General features: G+C 45.6%; 1 protein-coding gene across 3 annotated transcripts in view; it reads right to left on the reverse strand.

The window, feature by feature from the left end:
- LOC144116099 (set1/Ash2 histone methyltransferase complex subunit ASH2-like) overlaps window positions 1–13,417 on the reverse strand; it is a 161,812-nt gene that overhangs the window by 56,196 nt on the left and 92,199 nt on the right. For all 3 annotated transcript variants that reach the window (XM_077650777.1, XM_077650774.1, XM_077650776.1), the window contains 3 exons: window positions 11,957–12,171; window positions 10,630–10,707; window positions 6,187–6,276 (listed from right to left, as the gene is read on the reverse strand). In XM_077650777.1, coding sequence (XP_077506903.1) covers window positions 6,187–6,276; window positions 10,630–10,707; window positions 11,957–12,171 — 383 coding nt within the window. The remainder of the gene's footprint in view (window positions 1–6,186; window positions 6,277–10,629; window positions 10,708–11,956; window positions 12,172–13,417) is intronic.

The following is a 13,417-nucleotide window of genomic DNA, read 5'->3' on the forward strand; positions in this document are numbered from 1 at the left end:
TCACGGGCAGGGGCAGCCGACTGAGGCCATCCGCGTGAGGAATCTGCCCACCAGGCCTATACCTCAAGACAAGACATAGTTGTATCCTGATAAGAACAATGTCCAGCGCAGGACATGTGGAGAACATGACTCTGGTATAGGCCTGTCTACTGCCAAGAGACCCAATAACGGCTTATGATCAGTCACAAGTTCAAATCTGCGACCCCAAAGGTACTGCTTGAAGCGCGTAACTCCGAATACAACAGTAAGTTCCTCTTTGTCAAGCTGACTGTAGTTCCTTTCCGCCGAGGCCAGGCTTCGCGACGCAAAAGCTATCGGTCGCTCCACTCCGTCTGCTTCCCTCTCTGCGAGAACCGTGCCTAGGCCGTAGGGCAACGCATGAGTGACCAACAATGTAACCTTCGCCGGATCGAAATGTGCCAATGTCGATGCTAATGGCAGTAATGCCTTACTTCGGCAGAATGCATCTTCTTGAGCGGGCTCCCACGACCACAGTGTGCTTGGACTCAGCAGGTGATTGAGTGGGTGAAGCACTGTTGAAAGCTGGGGAATGAATTTCCTGTAGAAATTAATGAGGCCGATGTAGCTTTGGAGCGTCTTGCAATCTCGTGGTTTTTGGAACTAAAAGGACCGCTTCAATGTTCTTAGGGCTCGGCTGCAAGCCTTTGCTTGTAATGACGTGGCCCAAGTACTCAATTGCTTCCTTCATGAACTCACACTTGGCTAGTTTCAGGCGGAGCCCTGCTTCCTGCAGGCGTCCAAGGACACTGCACATTCTTCCAGTGATCCTCATCGGTACGGCCAGTCACCAAAATGTCATCAAGTAAACAGCAACGTGCGGCAGATCCCCCAACAAATTGTCCATTTCACGCTGAAACAACGCAGGCGCTGACACCACGCCGAATGGAAGCCTGGTGAATTAGAAAAGGCCTTTCAACGTATTAATTGTGACCAATTCCTGCGACTCTGGTTCCAACTGTACTTGTTGATACGCATCGCTTAGGTCAAGCTTGGTGAACTTGACACCACCGCTCAGTTTCGCAAACAGTTCTTCAATTCTTGGAATCGGATAGCTTTCGCTGACCGTTACTGGGTTAATGGTGACCTTAAAATCACCACAAATACGCACCCTGCCGTCTTGCTTGGCCACAGGCACGACAGGTTCGGCCCAATCCAAACAGGGAGTACGATGCCTTCTCTTTGCATGCATTGCAGTTCTTCTATTACTTTGTCTCGGAGTGCAAACGGCACCTGCCTCAATTTAAAAAACTTTGGTTTTGCCCCTTCTTGTAGTGAAATCTTGGCCTGTACGCCTTTTAGCGTACCAAGCGATTCCGAGAAAATGTCTACAAATTCCTTGACGAGGCTTGTCATGGAACAGACTGCATTAAGGTCCTTCGGTTTCGTTATGGTAATCGCGAACGCTTCCATCCAGTCTCTCCCCAACAACGTCGGACATGGTCCTTCCACAACGAAAAGTGGGAGCGTTGCTCCGCGGGCTCCTAACTTTGCAACGGCCGTGATTTTCCCCAAGACTGCCGCGAGCTGTCCTGAATAACTTTTCAATTTGATGTCAGAGTGCTCCAACTGTGCTCCAGGAAACATCACGTTGAACCTATCCTCACCTAGGATGGAGACGCTGGCTCCAGTGTCCAATTCCATCACCAGTGGTACACCATTAACGAAGACCTGGACCTGCATGGGCTCGGGTCCGACCGCTTGCAACGTCCACATGTCGTAAAGTGCATCCGTGTCATCGGTCTGTGGCTCGGGAATCTCGTCCATTTTGTGCACTGAACGCCGTCTTATCTGGTTTCTCTGGTACACCGCTGAGTCGTTGCAGACCCTTGCAAGGTGCCCTCGCTGCCCACACTTGAAGCAAACACTAGTGCTGTGACGGCACCGCGTCGCCGAGTGTCTGCCACCGCACCGCACGCAACCTCGCCGCTCAACCGCATCTCTTCTCGGCGGTCGTTCCACGAAATTGGCCGTCCCTATCTCGCTCGTCGACGCTGCTTGCGTGCACACTACCTTTGCATCCTACCTCGTGGCTTCAATGGCAGTCACCAACTGCTTGGCCGATTCCAAGGTTAAATTCGCAGCTTCCAGGAGGCGTCTGCATTCCTATATCATTGATACCACAGACAATCTGATCCCTCAACATGCGGTCACGTGACGCCTGTCCGAAATTGCAGTCATCCAAAAGCCTGTTAAGTGCCGCAACGCAGTCGCTGACAGACTCACTTTCATGCCTCCGCCTCGAGAAAAATTTGAAACTTGCAACGACTTCAGACACCTTCGGCTTCAAGTGGGAACTCAAAACTGTGAAAATTGCCGTGAGTGTCGCATCCGCAGGCTTCGCAGGCGCAAGCAAACTTCTCAGCAGCGAATATTTTGTCGGCCCGCAGGTTGTCAGGAATACCGCTTTCTGCTTTTCTTCGGTGACGTTGTTGGCAGCAAAGTACAGCTGAGCGCGCTCCTGGTACTGCGCCCACTCGGTTGTGTACGCGTCGAACGGTTCCAGCTTTCCAGTGGTCATCTTCCTGTTAATGGCGCGTGCTCGCCGCGCAGCACACTAAACCAATTTGCCACTGGATCCCATCCTCGTCATCAGTTGTCACGTCCAAGGAATGACATGACGATGTCAGCTGTTCAGTGCAGGCGCCCGACTCTGCCGGCCGGCCACAGCAGCGTGTTTATTTATAGCCGTCAACAACGCCCCCTGCTGGATCGGCAGGTTGTCCTAATATAACACGGTACTTGAGATTTGTTGCAACGAAATATACTTAGTTTGTATGGTGAACTACTTTTATGGAATGGACTTAGCCTGGGCCAACAAGAACAGTGTTGACTGCTATATATGAAACAGAGTATTGTTTCCCATGATTCTGTAGAAAAAGGCGGATTTAAGAATTTTTGCGCAGAATTATGCGTTAGCAGCCACATTATCTTTTTGGATGCTACAGTTGTTACGGACCTCATTAAATGACTTATATTCCTTACTGGCATGAATATAATAAGATGGGGAGGTTGGAGAACTCGGAAAAAATTTTAAAGAAATATTATGATAATAATGCAATCTCAAACTGTTCAGGCCAACCCTAGCGGAGGGCCCTCCTAAAAAAAAGTTGCTGGCGGTACAGCATTGCTAAGCACGAAATATTGTGCGAAAGCACAGTTGTCTGCAAGTGGACACCACCGTCACATACCTGAAAGCGCGACTGAGGTGTCCACTGACACAGGGAGCTAGTTACATGCATCTTCAACTTTACTTTTTCATCGTCGATGCCAATTTGCCCAATGTACGCCGGCGGCCTATGCTCCAGTGCTGCGTTTCTTCAGCAATGTTGTCAACGCCGTGTATTGCTCCTGTGCCGTATTTGTGCCACAGCATTGTCCATGCCAAAGCATGCAGCGCACATCTCTGTGTCACTACCGCCCCATAGCTAAAACCGCAAATATTAGTTTGATAGCAATATTAGTTGATGAAAAAGACAATGTGCAATGCACAGCATGAGAGTGTGTTACAGTTTAACACAAGACGTGATCTGCAGCAGCAATAGTCCAGTACTCTCATGCAGCGGCCAGCAAAGCTGAACTGTTCGATTCCCAGATGCGGCATTATTTATTTTATTTATTTTTATTTATTTACTTCACTTGGCATACACATTGCACAATCTTGCTCGGGGTTTACCCATCGGAATGGACTATAACACTGAAGCAGAGGGTACACAGACTTTATTTAATGCTTTCATTACCATGCCACTAGGCATCGATCACCGGTGATGGAAAAATTCAAACTGCTATGATAGCGTGACCGCGGCCATTACGGACTTGTTTAGTCATCTAGTTTGTTGTTCACACATTGAACTTTCTTTTCCTGCGCAACTTGTATTTTTGCCACAAGTTGGCAATTTCTGAAACGCACTTGAAGTTGAGGGTGCGGCGTCGAACGCTCCAAGCAAGGCGTCAAAGACGGGAACGGCGCACGCTCGAAACAACCCCGCTGCACGTAATTCTGCTGCGTCTACAGCATTTATTTTTGATGCATCGAGTAGCAGGGACTCCGACGACGATGCAACGACGATGTTGCATTGTCAGATTTTGTTTCCGAAGCTCAAACTGCGCAACCAGATCTCGGAACGTTGGCCGGTTTGTTTATATTCATGTTCCCGGTCAATTTGTGTGAACCGGAGTGCTCCTATAGAGTCGCTACGGTGATGTTGCACCATCCAGTTTGTTCTTTAGAAACTACAGTTTCGTTTTCTGCGTAGACAGCAATTTTCTCTTGAGGCGCGAATTTTTAAAATGCCCTTGAAGCGGAAGCTATGGTGAAGAGCGCTCCCAGCACAGCAATGGTGCACGCTTGCAAAAACCCCACTGGATGCGAATCTACTGCATCGGCAGCATATATTTTCGATGCATCGAGTAGCAGGGTCTTTGAAGATGATATCACATCGTCAGATTTTGGTTCAGCCGCTCAAACCTGCAGAAACAGAGCTCGGAACGTTGGCCTGTTAGTTTCGCTTTCAGTTTCCGGTATGCTTGTGCGAGTGGAGCACTGCTATGAAGCAAATGAAGTCTCTACGATGATGCAGTGCAATCTAGTTTATTTTTCAGAAACTAATTTAATTTTTCTGTGTAGATTGCAATTTCCCCACGAGGCACAAATTGTTGTAATGCCCTTGAAGTGGAGGCTACGGCGCAGGCCGCTCGAAGCATGGTGTACGTCGAGCGCGAGGACGGTGTGCGCTTGCAAAAACCCCGCTGCATGCGATTCTACTGCATCGGCAGCAGATATTTTAGATGCATCCAGTATCAAGGCCTCTGACGATGGGATTCTGGTTCGGACGCTGAAAACGAATGGCCTGTTAGTTGTATATTTGTTTGTATAATTTTTCTCGGTTTTTACTGAAATGATATGAGTTGCAATTTGTATTTTTAAAAAGCATGCTTATCAAGCTTTATTTTGGTACATAAAATAATACTTCAAATTTTTTTGTCAGACAAAATCATTTCACGGACACACTGAAATCAGCCTTTGCAAAGAGCCATAAAGAAAAAATTTCTACCTTAAAAAGTATTTGAGTTATAACTTTTTACATTTTAATGCCGTTAGAAATATAATTTGAATCATTTTGTAATTGCTAGAATTTTTTAATAAATTATATTAGAGAGCTATTGTCATGAAAATTCAAATTTTTTGTTCCTTTTTAGTTTTTGTTGTGTTTTTCTATTTTTTCACAATATTTATAGCAAGTATTTCTGTTGAAATAAATTTGATAAGAAAGCACATTCCATTCCAATCATTGTTATGCATTTAGTATACTTTTACCTATCATACTTTTTCTACAAAAAATGTTTGGCTGAGGCCTACGAAAAAAGTCCTTTTTCCCTTGGAAACGAAAGAATTAAGAGATGCACACGTCAAAATCGAGCAAAGACGAGCCTCCCACGGAGCAGTGGCCACAATCACTGCTGCTACACAGTGTTTCAAGATGCCCAGTGCTGCACCCGCTTACTTAGTTTATTTATTTAGTGATACTGCACGGCAATGATTTGTTGTCCCAAGAAGGAAGGGCATTGACTAACAAAACAGACATACTAGAAGCGAAGATACTAGAAACAATATGCAACAAAACATTGAATAACAGGCCCCTGGTTCATTTAGTGATATGCTAAAATGACTCCCCAACATTTGCATGAAATCTTTATTCCAAAAAACATCAATGGGGAGAGAATTCAAGTCTGTTGCCCTTCTTGGCTTTCCCTACATCACTCGTCTTTCTCACCAGCTTCTTTGCCTCAGGATCTCCGCAAAGCTGGCTCTCAAGCCTAGTTGCGAAGGCCACTTTAAATACCTCGAAGAGACACTTCGGTCCCAAAAACAACGCAATGTGTATTCTGAAGCATTACTTGATGTCTCCTGCAGAACTTTGAGATTCTTTGTTCTCAATTTGCAGAATTTAAAATTTTCCACTGCAGAAAGTTAGCAGCCTTGACCAGGTCACATTTCCAAGCATCCACTAATCGAAAAGCTTTGTTTCAGAGTCCAGAGCCCGCATTGAAAAGGTAAATGTGTCAGTGTGTGCATTAAAGAGAATGGGGTCAATAATTTGAAAGCGCAAACATATTTCAGCCCCCCCCACCCACCCGCCCCCCCAAAGATCGACCAAGGCTACTTACCCAGCTCCTGAGACCAGCCAATACGAGTGGCACTGTTTTCAGGCATGTCTTCAATGGTGGCTTCATAATACCAGCTTCCCTCTTCCACACCTGCAAGATCTTCACTTAGTGCAGTCCCAGAAAATACTTTTCAACACCTGCCACATTATGTGGCATTATGACAGTTTTGCAAAACTGCATTTAACATTCTTCATCTCAAACCTTACCTATCCAAGGCAAGATTGGAGCATTCTAGCATAAACCTAGAACATTTTTATCACCCTATACTGTATTTTGCGCACATAATTTGCGCCCTCGCATAATTTGCGCACCCTTAACTTATCACCCGGGTTTACAAAAAAACATTTTTTACTCGCATATTTTACGCACCGCACTGTGCTAGACCACCATCATGCACGCAGGCTCTACCCTACGGCTCTACCCAGTAGCATTCGGTTATTCCGCGTGTTTGTTCGGAAGGCTTTTTGAATCTTTCGTGCACTGGGCGTTCATGGTGGTGTCAGAGGCTGCTGTTACAGTCGTGGCGGCACCAGTGGCAGTGCCACTCGGAACGGCCAGCAGCGCTTCCGAGGAGGATCGGCAGCTGATAGAAGAGCCAACACCGCTGTTTGTTTGGCTGATGCATGTGACTCGACTGACGGCTACGCTTTTTTTGGTCGCTCTGACTGCTTGTGTTTGGTTGTTCGGTCGTGTCTTGCGATGGGATATCACAACTATACGGCAAGTTTCAAACTGCTTGTCAGCGCCTTATCACGGTGCGGAGCGGCGAAGCCAGTGAGAATAACGGCGTGCGCACAAGTTTGCCCATGGACGACAATAGCTGTGTCGGCAAACTTGTGCGCACGTGGTTATTCTGGCTGGCATCGCAGCTCCGCGCCGTGAAAAGGCGCCGACAAGCAATTTGGTCAATGCCCGCGCGGTACTGGTAAACAATTGTGAGGTGTGATAATTTATTTATTGATTCGCGCTTGCTATCCCGGACGAAGTTGCAAAAGCAAACTTACGGAATCCGGAACTACCGGACAATTGGCTGGGCCGCAAGCGATGACGCTGTTTTAGCGTCTTATTCAGCTTCATGCATGCACCTTCATGCCATCCCGCAGTGGCCCCGGGGGGATGCGCGGCTTTTCATTTAGAGTGAACTTTTTTCGAGGGGCGGCCAGCGTGGGGTGCGGGTCCGTGTGCTGACGTATACGCAGCAACATACACTATACCTATATTGCGCGTTATGACCTTTGTAGAGTTTTGAAGTCGTGCTCGCGAAATCCCCGCGTAATTTGCGCACCCCCTTCTTGGAGCCCTAATTTCTGAACAAAAAGTGCGCAAATTATGCACGTAAATACGGTACATTACTGCTCTTACAGGCAAGCCAAGTGGAAGCTGTGATGCTGAGAAATTGTGCCCACAGTTAGGCTACACTAAAACCTCGTTTAACCGTAGATGGCCAGAGCTCAGAAAAAGTATGTGCTAAACGGTAATATGGCTTAACCAAAATGACATAAGATCACCTATTTGCCATATTTACTCGCATAACTTGCACTTTTTTTTAAAGTTAAGACTTCAAGAAGGGGGTGTGCAAATTGTGAACATGTCCTAAAGAAACTCTACAAGGGTCATAACGTGCCTATATGTACTGTAAATAAAGCTGACGCATTACCCTCTACCTCCTGCCCCGCCCAATGTTATAGAGCTCCCCACAAGATCGCACGACGAGGGCATGCACAGGTAAAATCAATAAACGCACAAAGATACAATCTCAAAGCCGGCAGTCAGAAGCGAATGGAAATAAAAGGAGATAAAACAATGCCCTCCTGTGTGGCCCAGTGACCAGAGGGAAACCGAAGAGCAAACTCTTCGGTAGTTTTGGATTCGGTGCGCAAGCTAACGAGTCAGTAGTTTCAGATTCTTGCATGCGCCAGAGCTTACCAGAAGTTTGCTCTGCAACTGTTCGTCCTGTAAAGCGACCATTGGAAAGCCGGGTAAACGGCGCGCAATTCCGATTTATTTTGTTTTAATGGAACCAATTTACAAACGAATTAATGACTGTTTTTTTTAACATGGAGCTCCACGTATGCTGCCGAAAATGGGCATCGGCACTGGGTGCATACTACCCATGGCTCAGGCAAAACTATGCTAGACCCTGTGTATAGGCTAGCACCGCGTGTACATTTACCCCCCAATTTCGAATGATTGCTTTTGTAAAAAAGGCTGTCTTCTATGCGGCAGTATACGGTATATTGTGTGTTATGCCCTTTGATTCCCTAAGGGGAGGATCTCTCTTGTGTGCCAGTGGAGATTTTTTTGTACCACATTCGACCGCACGAGCGATCTTCAACTTCTCTCATGCTGAGCACCCAGTGTTTCTGCCCCAGCTTCGGCAAGTCACGGACGCCAAACTCATGACGCACTCTGCTGAAGGGCCACTGCACGTTAGTTCTTGTTTGCGAAGAAACTCCAGGAATAAAGCTTGTCATCGCCATTGTGGCTCCACTTGGCTACACTTAGCTACAATTTGCCATTGGCCGTATGACTTGCCATCGTTGTCTCTGCCAGGCTGCCATTGGGGACAATAAACTGTCGTAATTTCCTCGTGCTCGCACATGACCAAAAGTGGAAACAATACGTGTTATCTGATACATACACGATAAGCTAGTGCGGTTTCTGTGGCTACAAAATGTATTATGTTCAATGGGAGCCGAGTCGGGGATTTTACTTTACTACTCTTAACACAAAAGTAATGTTTAATCGGGTACATTTTAAGAATGTTTTACTGTACATGCAAAATGATAAGTCCAGAATGGGAAAAGAAATGCTAGAAAGGCAACAAAGAAAGTGCAAAAGTCTACTGTAAAGAAAACAACAAACCAAACTTCATAGATAGTACCTAACATTTATTTGCTGTAATGGAGCTTTTATCACTCATCTGCAAAAGAAAATTATTTTTCTAGACTAAAGCAGGTGTCCTTGGCTAATTCTTTTCACTGTAGAAATAACCTAATACCCCTGTCACACGGACACTGTAAAGGTACTTTGAACTAATGCTCCATTACTCTAAGGACGAACGCGCGCTGCCACACGGACGCGCCAAAGGACACCTAGCGCAAAGGAGCTTCGAAACAAGGCAGCTCGAGTTCGTCCTTTGAGGCTTCAAGGGAGTACTCTCTCTCCCAGCGAGTTAACAGAATAAATAAATTGAGAAAAGAAACGTTCAATTTTCATTTTATAAACTCACTTCATAAGATTAGTGGTGTTTTAAAATATAAGATCATTTGTTTTGTGGCAGTCTCACCACGCCGTACTCTCGTTCCAGATTGAGCGAGCTGGGCTCAGTGTGGCCAGAGATGTTATGCTCTGTACTTGAAAAATCATGTCATTATTGCAGTCAAAATTACGTTGCTTTAACATAATACGGTTATAAAACTAATTTACTAAAAAAAATGTGACATTTCTGTATTTACATGTGCAGAGAGGTTTGCAATTTTGATAACGCTTTTCGCCGATGAGGGCGCTAACAACTTCTTGCGAAGGTCGTTCCGCGACCGTGTAGCACGGACGAACTCCCTTGAAGTAGTGCTCCTTTGGGAGCGTAAAGGAGCATTAGTTCAAAGTGCCTTTAGAGTGCCCGTGTGACAGGGGTATTAGACACCAAGAGACAGGGAATAGTTAAAAAAAAAAAAATCTCGACTTCTACCCTACATATTTATAAATAAAAAAAAGATTGTGCCCAATTATCAACTCCAGAGTTTTAAAAGATTTAAAACCTCAAATTAAAAATGTTGAAACTCATTTCCTGTGTCCTTGCACAATTTTTTCTTATAATTGGCATGAACTGGGTACAACCGAAAAATGTACACTGATTCCAAGTATGTCCTCCACAATGGTGGCTCCCTGGGCATTGGAAACTGCAGCTACTAATTCTAGCCAGCAAGGCTTACTACTGCCAATAGAGAGGTTTTACCACTGTCGTATGGTATGTACGCTAACTACGGTAGCTACGACAGAATGGGCAGCTCGAGCTTAAGCGAACCTTTAAAGACAGTCTGATTACTTTCGTAGCCAAGCTTCATGGGCAACAGAAGTCAACTAGTCAACTGCACGAACATTTCGCTTTGAATTGTTTTTGGCTGTCCGAACAAAAGGGGCCCTACTTGTAGAATACCATACCATCCGTTTTAATTTCTCTATGATTGGCCCACAAATGCCTTTGGGCCTGCCAATCATCCATGCTTGATGATGTCACTCAGCCTGCTCTAACACTTGCTGCCAAGATTTCTACCATTTGCTTCCTTACTACCCACGCACAAAACGGCGACACTCCAGACTGCTTAGAAACAGCATAAACCTCTTCTGCCCAGAAATCTGTTCTTGCTGTCGTGTACACCAGGTGTTCTTCAACGCTGTGTCAATCTAGCAAAAACACCAGGAAACAAACAGTGAACTGACCATGTGTTGCCCTGACCATGCAGTAGCCCTTCTCTCCTGTCACGCTGAGCCTGTCATCCGAGAGCTTCAACTGTGGTGCTGGAGAAAAAAAAAAACATTTCATGCACCATGGGCAACAGGCACTCATGCTACTGGTAAACATCAGGAGTTCAGGCAACTTCACTTCTGCAATTGAAATCTGAAGCGCATAATTTTATTTTACAAAATGCTACTCTACAAAGTAACTTATGAGGAATGTAAGGAAATGACAGCAATGTGCAGCTTGCTCTGCACTTTTAATACCCGAGCCATTCGAGGCTTCAAGCATTACAAACACCTCAGTAATCCTAAAATAGCACACAATGTTCTTCTGCAGTGAGCCACATGCAGGATATAGACTGGCTGGGCCGATTAGTCTAGGTTACATATAGGCTTATCTGTTGCCATTTTTATATATATCGAATTAACAATACATTGAATCATTTCCCTGTTGGTTTCAAAAGTGGCTCCATCCACAAGTGCTTCCAGGTGCTGCTATGCCCGCTTTAACCGAAAGCATGACCCTATCCATGCAGTCAGATTATTGTAATGCTTTGGCGTATTTCTCCCCTTCCTCATATAATGCTCCGATCCTAGGAGGCAACATGAATAAATGAATATAGTTACTTTTTCTTCAGACCTTGAAAGCAGGCCACATTCTAAACTTCATTAGGATAAATTTCAAGCAGCCTCCACAAAATGTTAAAGTACATGACCAATGGATGGCCAATTCTTAAATATGCCACCATCATGTGAGCACAAGTCCTCATTAATAGCCTGGAAGCCATACAGGCTCACTTCTTCACAGGTTGTTACTAATTTGCAAGCAGAACTTCAAATATTTAACTGGTCAAATATTTAACGCCCCCTCACATTCGGCCGGGACGTACTTTCTAACTGAATTCCCTCGGACAAAGATGACTACCTGCAGCAGCGAACTTACAAGTCCAAGTGGCATTACTGTCCCCTAAAAGTGAAGGAATTAAGCTCACATCCCTGCCATGGCAACCGAGGCAGGGTAAAGCTGTGAGAGAAACACTATCGAAATGGCTTCCATCAAATCCGTGCAAATCCAGTAACGAGGAGAGAAGAATGCAGGCCATGCTATACTTTATTTCCTTTCAACCACTGTCGCATAGACTCATATTGGCACACTACGCCAATACTCTTCTGCCAAGTGTACTCTATCCATATTTGTCTTTTGCGACTACTTGAATTCGTTCTCAACTTGGTAGCACACCCCTCTGCAGTAAGCATGCGAAACTAAACATGAAAATTTTCAGAGCATGCCACGTGGAAGGCTGCTCACCTCGGTCGTGCATTGCTAAAAGTACGGACGACGGCTGCAGCTTGCGATACAGCCAGGACGGAATGGGCTTCCCCGCACAGTCGGTGCTTTCATCAAACTCCTGGCGGAAAGGTGCGTGAGGGTCAGGCTCCGCAAGAATGTACCGGTAGCCATCTTTGTTATACGGATGGTCGAGGGGGTAGCCATTTGGTGGTAGCTTGGGCATCACCAAGTCACTGAAACACACAGAGTTTATGCTTTATTTTTTTTTTTACTCACAAAGAACTCCTTACCACTTGAAATGGCAGTGCTTCGCGCTTTTGGGGAGTGTTGTTAGCTGATGGAAGAGCAGACGGCGCTTACACCTGATGGAAGAGCAGACAGTGCGCATAGTTTCTCTTTCACTATGTTTGATGCATTTGATGACTGCCGGCCAAGTTTTACCAGTTTTTAATGTAGTGCTTCGTCAATTGTCATTGGTGCTCCGGGTTCGGTTAAGCGTCTGGCACTCGTTCACGGCTGCATTCAAGATGGCTGTCATTCTTTACGCAGAAGAAATGAACAAATGCGTGACGGGGCCGGAAATTCGACGTCTCGGAATGGGTGACACAGGCAAATGTCGTGGCTGCAGCGAGGCAAAATTTTCAGCTGTTCCACGCAATGTCATAGTGCGGTTGTTTGCAAAGTGTTGGATTTCACTGCACAACAACATTAGAATGACATGCTGCGGGACCACAGCAGCGATGATGACGGCAGCGCTAGTGAGGATGATGGTGCAAATGTGGACGAGTAGTCCAGTGACTAATACATTTTCATTTTGGAATGTGTCCACGAGCACACCCTTTTTTCTTTCCTGATGGGATATAGGGGGGGGGGGGGGGGGGGGGGGGTATGAATTAATTACATTCGAGCTAACTTACAATGTTGTAAATACAGTAACTGCTTGCAGTCCAAAATGTATATTATTGTTTACTTGTGTACTTATAAACCTTGTGCCATTTCTCATCTCCAAATTACTGCACCCATCACACTATCTTCCAAGTTTGGAACCTGTGAGGTACAGTTAAAAGTGAATATTACGAAATAGAGAAAACTCCGCAATTTTTCATTACATGCAGGTTTTAATTATATCCAGTATTTGCGTGAAAACTCAAAGACTGCGCAGAACGGAAGCCAAAATGAAAAAAAGTGTATATGAAGTGGCCTAGCTAACATGGTCACCATAAACTCCCATTACTAGAAGTCGTAACCATCAAGAGACATTTTGCGATCACATTGATAACGGGAGTGTGGCAGCAGCTTTTATGGTCCCTGCCACAAATCACATGACGCCGTTATGTGCGGGGTTTGGCAAGCGAGGGAGCCCAAAGCACCCACCTCATATAAAAGAAAAGCAGTCTTGGCCATCAGTCGTAGCCATTGGAAACTGACTCTTCTGAACATCCGAATGCAGTCGCCACAGCTGGGATTCCATTAGATTCC

This window comes from Amblyomma americanum, chromosome 1, assembly GCF_052857255.1.
Source record: "Amblyomma americanum isolate KBUSLIRL-KWMA chromosome 1, ASM5285725v1, whole genome shotgun sequence".
NCBI lineage: Eukaryota > Metazoa > Arthropoda > Arachnida > Ixodida > Ixodidae > Amblyomma > Amblyomma americanum.